At 40.1% G+C, this 10,735-nt stretch overlaps 1 protein-coding gene across 1 annotated transcript; it reads left to right on the forward strand.

Moving 5' to 3' along the window:
• Positions 1 to 1,658: 1,658 nt before the first annotated feature.
• Positions 1,659 to 10,423, forward strand: LOC126412706 (60S ribosomal protein L31). Its single transcript, XM_050082423.1, has 3 exons — positions 1,659 to 1,804; positions 1,921 to 2,147; positions 10,226 to 10,423. The coding sequence occupies exons 2-3, from the start codon at positions 1,927 to 1,929 to the stop codon at positions 10,374 to 10,376; spliced, it is 372 nt and encodes a 123-aa protein (XP_049938380.1). The 5' UTR covers positions 1,659 to 1,804; positions 1,921 to 1,926; the 3' UTR covers positions 10,377 to 10,423.
• The last annotated feature ends 312 nt before the right edge of the window (positions 10,424 to 10,735 follow it).

Raw genomic sequence — 10,735 nt, forward strand, 5'->3', positions numbered from 1 at the left:
CATTGGATTTCTTTCCAGCCCTGTATGCTATTTCCCTAAGGGGCTCCATCACCCGCCTAACACTGGAGCTCCCAATGACCAGCAAGTCCTTGCCCCCATGTGCCTGCTCAGGCTCTGCTGAAGGAGCGGCCACCTGCCCACTGACGGGATGAATGGGCGAGGCCAGCCAGCCATCCAGCCAGCCTCCACATTGGCCCTCCGCCTCGAGTGACGCGAACGTGCTGCAGTTCGCCACTCACCCTAAGATGAGGGCGACCCCAATGTGCTGGGTACACTAGAAGGTGCCTCGGCGGCTGAGTCAGCGAACACAGCAAGTGATACCTGGGGTGTCTCAGGCGACACGCCAGACCCTCCGCCGTCGCTGCACCTAGAGGCAGCAGCCTGAAGGCTATCAATAAGCAATATTACTCCTCTCAAATACGAGTATAGGCAAGGATTTTATGTAATTAAATATGCAAGCGCACAAACACTCGGTAAGAAATTAAGAATCAAACCACCAAACAAATATGAAAGCTAAATATGCGACTCACTACTGCACTGCTGCTGCACTGATACTTCACCAGTGGCTGCTCAAGGCTCACTGAGCTGTGTCAAAAGCGCACTGGCTGTTCAAATCAAACAACTGAATAACGACTCCATGACTTATGATTTACAGAACTGAGAGAAAGCAAAAGCGTACCTTGTTCATAAGTGGGTTCATAAACTGTTTTACAATGTTCATTAAATAAACGTTCTTAATCTTGAAATAGTTGGCCCTCTTAAAGTGCAAAAATATCGTTCTCCTTGACAAGATGTGGTATTTAGAAAGAAGAAAATCCACTGGATAGTGTGGAAAGACTCCCAAATATTTTTTACATGTGTATGTATGCAACGTATATAATTTTCTCTAGCTATTAAATGTAATTGTTTTGAAATATTTGGACGACACTTTCCCTACGGTTTCTCTTCTCAGCAGTTTATAATGCAAACTAAATGAAGATCATCCTTTATAAATTTGGTTTTGGTAATTAATAAATTGCATTATTGTTAGTTGCTTAATGGGAACTTTCTGAACCTCCCTTTGACTCAATTAAGAAAAATAAAAAATAATTTTTTACAAGATCGCAAAATGTTTTTCAGCAATGTAACTCATGACAAAAAGCGAATTGCTTGAAGATGAATTTAAAATTGTGATATAGGCATAGTTGAACGTAAAGGCGTTCTGTAACACATATAAATTTAAATATAATGAAAAGAAAAATTGGTCTTATATTACAAATGTTACATGATGAAACCAAATTGGAGCTTATGGGTTACAAACTAATTTGTTGTCCATGTAATTTGTGGAACAAACGTAATCATGTGATGAATATTAGATAAGCAACATCTGTGTACTAAGATTTATGATTTACCTGCAAATACATCAGTTTCATTTCATTCATCGCAATCGACATTTTACGAAAGCCACAAGAAATCAATTTGAATTTAATTCTGATAGTGTATTCTCACTTGTATCATGGAATGTGTCTTATAATCTCACTATCATTTTCGGTACTGTGCTCATCGAAGAGATGTCTTGACTTTCCGTATAACGTGAACAGGCACCTATTTGACATTTCATAGCCTTCCGTTCCGCTGAAGTCTGGAGTGAGTCGACTTTTAGGTAAAATTTGTGTCGCCAGCGACATTGCGTTTCGTGGTGTTGGCAACACTGTAGTTATTTTGTCTTTACGCGAAGCGTGGTGTGTGAGCGTGAGAGGAAGTTGTGAACGGAGGAAGAAATCCGTTAATAGTGTTGCCATCGATTTTTATTTTGGACTAATCGGTAAATATTGTTTTAGTTGTTTTCTTGGTTTTGGCTATTGTGTTAATCGTAGGCACAAAGAATTCAAAATTCCTTGTAATGCCGAGGTTTAATGAGCAATTGCATGTGACTTGCAGCTCAACATGGTGAAGCCGAAAGGTGAGAAGAAGAAATCGGCTATCAACGAGGTAGTCACTAGAGAATACACAGTTAATTTGCACAAACGGCTTCACGGCGTTGGTTTTAAGAAGAGAGCACCTAGAGCCATTAAGGAACTTCGAAAATTCGCTGTTAAGCAAATGGGCACCCCTGATGTGCGAATTGACACAAGATTGAACAAGCAGGTGTGGTCCAAAGGCATAAGGTATGTATTTTAAATGTTATCTTGTTAGACTTTTAATATTCTTACAGTTTGTTCTTATAGTTTCATTTAAAAATGTAGATTTTCGGACTGGTTGCACAAGGTTTTGTTATTCCGAAGCGTGAAGAACAGAGGTCGAATTGTATTCTGTGTGTTCGTTGTTGAGTTATCCTTTACAGAAAATTAATCTTCTCAAAGTATGAATATGCTGATGATTGGTGTCAGGGTGTGTGTGTGTGTGTGTGTGTGTGTGTGTGTGTGTGTGTGTGTGTGTGTGTGTAATATGATAGTATTTGGGGAGTGATTCTCCAGACACATCATTTAGGTGCTGTAATTAAATTAAATTTCTTACTTCGTGTTGTCTACTGTGAATGTTGGGGGCCAAATTGGTAACTTCGTGAAATCTTTTGCCCTGGCGTATTATTTGTTCAATTTATTACTTCCCTCAGACAGAAGTAACGGTGTGTTGAGCCGTCACTGAAGGTTTGGATGTTTATGATGAGTATTGTTGTGTGTGTTATAATTGGGTGCTTATGGAATTATAAAAGAAAAAGAAAAAACACCTGTTGTTGCTTACAGTATGCAATTCATTTTCTCTAGAATGTTATTGTTTTCCTCCTTAATTCCATTTTAGTCATAGATTTTCAAAAGTTTCTTGTGAATGGTCAGCTGGATAGTAAACCACAAAACTATAAGCAGATCACCTGTAGTTATGATAGGGTAATGCAGCTTGCAAGTTATAAATGTAACATTTAAACCATACATTCATCGACTGCAGAACCTTCTGGGGAAGGTCTCAGACTAGGAACAGTGGGCACTTAGTACATGGAATAGGGGCTAGCAAGTTGATAATGTATTGGGAAGCAGATTTGAAGAAAATTTTGAAATCGTGTGGGCTGAGATTGAATGTCTGGATTGGTAACAATTATAAAAATGTATTGAATATAAGCACAAATTTTGTAATGACAGCTTTGGAAGAAGTATTCATTGAACTCTAAAGCAATGCCGTTTCTGTTGACATGTCAGAACTTTCCTCTTTTAATTCTACATCAAACTTTGAGATTACTGAAATTGATGGGAGCCCAGTTTTGTACTTTGTATAACTGGCCCTCTTGTAGTATCGACTTATTGTTAGTTACGTGAAGCACAAGTTGTCTTGCAGGACTGGTAACAGTTGATACTAAAATGTAAACTTTCACGGCCGGAGATATCATGTCCATTATAATTATCCGGGCTGTTATGCCGTGGTCGGTTGATGAATTCTGTGGTGATTCCCAACATTTCGTCTCCGACTGCGGGAGACATCTTCAAGGGGGTACCGTAGCTTGATGGAAGGTCCAACACACACACACACACACACACACACACACACACACACACACACACACACACTGGCTCGCTACTGACTGTAGTAGCGAGCCAGTGTGTGTGTTGGACCTTCCATTCTCTAGAATGCTCCCGCAGTCAGAGACGAAACGTTGCGAATCACCACAGAATTCACCAACCGACCACGGCATAACAGCCTGGATAATTATAATGGACATGGTAACAGTTGATAATTCTGAACAATAGAAGGGCTACAGGACAGGTGTGCCGCATTATTTGTTCAGGTTAAGGTGTAATTACACACACAATAATTGGCAAATTTGCTGTACTGCACCTGCACAGCATCTGATCTTCATGACACCATTGCTCTGTTAGTGTTGGTGAAACACACATCAAGTCTGTTTTCTTGTGTGGTCAGTTATATAGCTAGTTGGCAACACGGTTTCCTTAACACCATGTCAGATTCCAACATTCAGAAACTAAAGTGTTGTGTTTCGTAGTTGATGTGTACCAATTTCTGTGATTAGGAAATGTCATGCTTAGAGGCACTGACATTTGAAACATCTACCAAAACCACATTTGTTCTTGGTGCAACATAACATAGTAAGTCGGAGAGGTCATGTCGGTGTATAAAGGTGTTACCATACCTTCCATATATCTCCTTACAGTTACTATGGTAATTAAGAAACTTTTAAAGTTGCATAGTACAAATTGTACACTCGTTCATTCATAAGTCAAGCTAGTTTCAGATAACATATACAACTAGACATCATTGAAAATTCTTCTGTTTTGTTGACCACATTATCAGTATCAGCCACTGTTGCAAGTGGCCTTCTTCAGGGCTTCACGCTGAGCTGACTGCAGAGAGAGAGAGAGAGAGAGAGATTGATTTTGGATTGTTTATGGTAGTGGAGGAAGTTGTTAAAAGTAATTTGATATGGTGCTTCAGGATAGGAGGCAGGGTTTTGGGTCTTGTTTATTGGTCTGTTATTCCTTGTCATTGGTGGATAAAGATATGGTTGAATGGCGTTTACATAAGATTCGTTTGAGCAGTTACCAGACAGCACCAGACAACAGGCTGTACTGCGCATGCGCAGCTACAATGACGTAGGCAGCCCGTGCTTGACGCTTGCTCTGCTCATACACTTTTCGTCGCATTTCTGGTGGAATTTCGTGCATGGTGGGGCATCACGTGACCATGTGCAGCCCTGCAGCATGTTGTTGAGAGGACATACAGAGTTCTTCTTAGAGCAATTGTTTTATCATATCCCACCCAGATAAAGGATGCAAATAAGGAAGCAGTTCCTGGCAAAATATCATTTCAAAATTAGACTCTACAGCTCGAAGTACCATAACATTTTGCTGTGGGGTGACTTTGACAGATTTTTTTTAATATTCATACTCTGCAATATTGTTATGTCGTATTTCCAACAGGTTTACATCTATGCAGCACTGCAGAAAGCTAGTAGGACGGAATACAAATTTCTAGCAAAAATAAATAAATGAAACAGTTTCTTGTGTAGCTTACACCGGAATGAAGGACAATAAATTTCATGACTACTTCAAAATGTGTGAAAAAAAAATTAACAAGGTTGCCTGTGAGGCAAAGAAACTGTGCAACTGATGGTTTATATTCTACTCAAGGTATAAATATGAAGCCATGTGGGGAGTTAAAACGATAAAACACGGTATGCTGCCAGTCTACATTTTAGCATAGAATGGCATTCTATAACTTTTAAGACATAAACACAAATTAAGAACTAACTTGAGGCCTAGAGGAAGTACTAGACAAGTGTCTTGTGATCGAAAAACACTTTCACAGAAGGCAGATTTGTAAAATTCTGCTACAGCTGTCATTATATTTGAAACAAAATATCTAGTTCAAAACTACTGATCAAATATGCCTACTTAGCTTCAAGTAAATGTTAATGTATGTTTGATATAAAAACAAAGATGAGGTGACTTACCGAACGAAAGCGCTGGCAGGTCGATAGACACACAAACATACACACAAAATTCAAGCTTTCGCAACAAACTGTTGCCTCATCAGGAAAGAGAGAAATACGAAAGGAAGTGGGTTTTAAGGGAGAGGGTAAGGAGTCATTCCAATCCCGGGAGCGGAAAGACTTACCTTAGGGGGAAAAAAGGACAGGTATACACTCGCGCGCGCACACACACACACATCCATCCACACACGTGTGTGTGTGTGTGTGTGTGTGTGTGTGTGTGTGTGTGTGCGAGTGTATACCTGTCCTTTTTTCCCCCTAAGGTAAGTCTTTCCGCTCCCGGGATTGGAATGACTCCTTACCCTCTCCCTTAAAATCCACTTCCTTTCGTCTTTCCCTCTCCTTCCCTCTTTCCTGATGAGGCAACAGTTTGTTGCGAAAGCTTGAATTTTGTGTGTATGTTTGTGTTTGTTTGTGTGTCTATCGACCTGCCAGCGCTTTCGTTCGGTAAATCACCTCATCTTTGTTTTTATATATAATTTTTCCCACGTGGAATGTTTCCCTCTATTATATTAACGTATGTTTGTACGTATATAGCATTAAGAGATCTTACAGTGTCATAAAAGGAACAGGACATCAGAGACTGCTCAAACAGCATCGGAATTTCGTAAACCATAGTAAAATGCTTCATTCCGCTCCAATTACACTTTTCGATGTGGTTTTCGTGATACCAATTTTCTTGGAGGTACAGTACTGTATTCTCATGTTTGGTTCTTTATTATGGTATAAAGTCATTCGTCCCAGAAAATGAATATTTTCACTTGAAATTGAATGAAATAGAAAGTAGATAATAGTGCGGAATGGAACACTTCGTTTCAAATAAACTAACTGCCTCAGCAGAAAAAAGTAATAGAAGCAAATTTCTCTACAAAACTGACAGAAATAACTTCATTAAGACATTAGTGGTTGATTGCTAATAACGTGGAAATAATATAAAATCATAAAATTGAAACTACTAACTTTTTTTGGTCTTTCATGGTTATGAGAATGTATATTAATTCACTTGATGGCTCCCGGCCACAGAAATCTGTTTTGTTTTCATTTGACGTGGGAGCTGTAAACGAAGAGACCAGCAATATCATGAAACATACACATGGGTCACGTGTAGGATGACTCCCCCACTATAACTCAGCTTGCTCTGCGCATGCGTGAATCTGGCAGCTTGGGTGCGCCGGAAAACTTTTTCCAGGTAGCATCTGGTTACGTGCTGCTAGTGCTCATTCAGTAAACAGCCACACTTCAAGTAGCCAGAAGCAGGAGAAAGGCACTGCGCATAAGCGAATTCAGCTCTGCGCATGCGCACGAGCCTGCTGGCAACTGCTTATACGAACCTATTATTTCTTGCCATTGGTGGAAACAGGTGAATTAGAAACTGGCAGTAACTGTGATGTTGATGTTGCGCTGTTTACTTCACATGGGGGCTGCAGTGTGCCTGCGCTCTGTATACATATGACCACTGTGGTATCCCTGGCGTAGTGCTGTCATTGCAGACAGCCAAGGTGCTGCGAGCCTATACCCGTCCTCTCCTCATGTTGAGGGGGTCGCTTTGCTATTTCTATCACACTGTAATCTTCCTCCTCATTGTAAATGGCTGTTTGGCAAGTATGTGAACTTCATGGAATATTACCTCTTTATCGCACGCATCGTGGTGTTCCACCACTGATGACTTGTTACGTTGCCCTTGTTGGCTATATCTTCAATGCTCCGCAGTTCATGTGCTGATGGGCCGCCCTGTCTCGCCTACATAAACCAGTCCACATTTGCAACTGATATCATAGACTCCTGTGGTGTGCCGCTTGTCGACGGCATATTTCATTGAGTTTAAAACATTTTATTTTGTTTTTGCTCTGGAAGATTGACTTGATGCCAGCTCAGTGGAGAATTTTGCTCACACGTCAGTGACCCCATGTACTTACCATAATAGGGCTATGTTCCATGCTTCTTTCTGCTCTTGCCTTCATCCCTTGTTGTCATAATATTTTTGTCTATCCCATTGTTGCCGTAACCATTGGCTCTAGAAATGGATTTCAGGTTTCGTGTTAATGATTGATAAGCACAATAATTAATGCTTGCTTTGCTAATAACATTGAAATCAGGTTGGAGGATTATGAGGAGTCACTGTAATAATCTGTGTTACTTTAGTTTAACAAAAGATGAACGTATTTAAATTCACTCGACAGCTTGCAGTCACAGAGATCTGATTTTTCGTTATTTGTTTACTGAGTTGTGTCTTTCTGTAGTGCATTTAGTGTTGTGGCCTTTTCTCTGTGGAAATGCTGGAAGAATTTCCTCTGACTTGTCCTGATGATCCATTGGCCAGTCAGAAATGACCCAAGTAGAAACTCTTCATCAAATGCAGTCAAACGATCCTGGCTTGTCTGTTTATGGGCTCAAAGCCACAGTGCAGAACATTTCTGGAATTAATGAACATTTCTAGAGGTGAAATGTTTGTCATACTGTCATTAATATTATATAACATTTTGTCCTTGTGCCTGAAGGCTTTTCTGGGAAATAAATTAACGGTTTGGTAGACATGACAATGGGTTCTGTAAGCATTAGTCATGGGATACAATAGACTAAAGTGCGCTTATGGGGCACTCTTCTGTTGCATGCTAGTGTTGGCAATTTATCATTGTTTGTAGCCAATCAGGTGACATTGCATGGTAGCAAATAAGAATCGTTCAATCTTAGTCTTTATTGCCACATATATTTGGTGGTTTTTGTCCCAAATGTCATGATTTCCAAGGTTGTTGTTAGGGTGGGACCTAATAACTAGCTAGCTTCATTTATGGACTGTAGGAAATTACAGATGAGCAATGTGACTGGCAACTCTCTTCACATTTGTGATTCATTGTGTTCATTTCCCATTGTCCATTATGCGAACTGTCACCACCAGAGCATGCAACGGAAGAGTTGTTGTATAAATGTACACTGTGTGATCAAAAGTACACGGACACCCCCCAAAAACTTGTGTCCTTCATATTAAGTGCATTGTGTTGCCACCTACTGGCAGGTACTCCATATCGATGACCTCAGTCATCATTAGACGTAGTAAGGTAGCGGAATGGGGCGCTCCGCGGAACTCACTGACTTCAAATGTGGTCAGGTGATTACCCAATCACTTGTGCCATATAGACATGTGATTTCCACACTCCTAAACATCACTAGGTCTACCGTTACCGATGTGATAGTGAAATGGAAACGTCATGGGACACGGACAGCACAAAAGTGTACAGGCTATCCTCATGTGTTGACTGACAGAGACCGACAGTTGAAGAGGGTCATAATGTGTAATTGGCAGACATCTATCCAGACCACCACACAGGAACTCCAAACTGCATCAGCATCCACTGCAAGTGCTATGACAGTTAGGCAGGTGGTGAGAAAACTTGGATTTCATGGTCGAGCAGCTGCACATAAGCCACACATCATGCTGGTAAATGCCAAACAACGCCTCACTTGGTGTAAGGAGCATAAACATTGGACGATTGAATAGTGGAAAAATGTTGTGTGGAATGATGAATCACGGTACACAATGTGGCAATCCGATGCAGGGTGTGGGTATGGCTAATGCCCGGTGAACATCTTCTGTCAGCATGTGTAGTGTCAGCAGTAAAATTTGAAAGCGGTGATGTTATGGTGTGGTCATGTTTTTTCATTGAGGGGGGCTTACAGCCCTTGTTGTTTTGCATGGCACTATCACAGCACAGGCCTACACTGATGTTTTAAGCACCTTCTTGCTTCCCACTGTTGAAGAGCAGTTTGGGGATGGCGATTACATCTTTCAACACAGTTGAGCATCTGTTCATAATGTGCGGCCTGTGGCGGAGTGGTTACACGACCATAACATAACTGTAATGGACTGGACTGCACAGAGTCCTGACCTGAATGCTATAGAACACCTTTGGGATGCTGACTTCGTGCCAGCCCTTACTGACCGACATCGATACGTCTCCTCAGTGCAGCACTCCGTGAAGAATGGGCTGCCATTCCCCAAGAAACCTTCCAGCACCTGACTGAACATACGCCTGTGAGAGTGGAAGCTGTCATCAAGGCTAAGGGTGGCCCCACACCATATTGAATTCCAGCATTATCGATGGAGGGTGCCATGAACTTGTAACTCATTTTCAGCCATGTGTCCAGATACTTTTGATAACATAGTGTAGCAACTATACTCGCTCTGAATAGTTATGGAATCCAGGAGATTGTAGATAGCAGACTCCATGTTCATACATAACTTCTTCACTTTAAAAGTTGACTGTCAGTTGTTAGGAAAAAAAATACATGTTTAAGAAATATTCAGGCACACATGATATTGAAGACCCCACGGCAGGGTTGGTTCTTCCTGGGGAGAAATTCTCATAAACAGAAATAGTACATAGGTTTGGAACATTCATTACATTTTGTTTAAAATACGTGTTAGGGTGTATGTAAGAAGATATTGATAGCTGTAAAAATGGTTTGTTTTAAAAATTGTCACATATGGTGAGTATTTTATAGATTAAATCCAATACTGGTAAAGAATGTTGACTTTCATACACGTGATCTGTGTGTGCTGGGAATGTCACCCACAATCTAAAAATGCTATAGTATGTTTTCCTAGATAAATTAATTAAAAAGTTATGGCATTATTTATGTGTTTAATTTTCAGTTTAAGTATTTTACAATAATATTTGAAATATTTTAAGTGGAAAAGCTTAGTTTAATATCTGCTTGATATTTATTAAAATAAAGAAATTGCTTTTACAGGAATGTTCCATTCCGCATGCGGGTTAGACTGTCGCGGCGGCGGAATGATGATGAAGATTCACCAAACAAGTTGTACACTTTAGTTACTTTTGTACCTGTTCCATCCTTCAAGGGACTACAAACAGAAAATGTTGATGCCAGTCAAGAATAATTTGGTTGGAAGTTATAAAATATTTGTATATTAAAATAACTCTGAAACTCCAGTGTTTCATTTCAAAATATGCCCCACAGAAAACCCTAAAACAGCTTCATTTCGTATTATCATTTATCATTGTAGTGGTACATGGCTCATTAGGTATGTCAATGCGGTATGTAAAATTTACTTGAGAAATAGGTTGATGAACATTTTTAGTTTTTTCAATTTTCTTAATTTGGTGGAAGGCTGTTACTGACAAAATGGATTGTACTTACAAGTAGTTTGCTTTTGTTAAAGTGAAATAGATGCACATGATTGGACATATTAAACTTCAGAATAGAATAAGTGATGGTCAGGAAGTGTGACTCGTATGT

The sequence above is a fragment of the Schistocerca serialis genome, chromosome 7 (genome assembly GCF_023864345.2).
Source record: "Schistocerca serialis cubense isolate TAMUIC-IGC-003099 chromosome 7, iqSchSeri2.2, whole genome shotgun sequence".
NCBI classification, from domain to species: Eukaryota; Metazoa; Arthropoda; class Insecta; order Orthoptera; family Acrididae; genus Schistocerca; species Schistocerca serialis.

Coding starts and splice junctions, on each gene's coding strand:
- LOC126412706 (XM_050082423.1), top strand. CDS start 1,927: ATGGTGAAGCCGAAAGGTGAGAAGAAGAAATCGGCTATCAACGAGGTA. Junction 2,148..10,225: donor GTGTGGTCCAAAGGCATAAG/GTATGTATTTTA, acceptor TTGCTTTTACAG/GAATGTTCCATTCCGCATGC.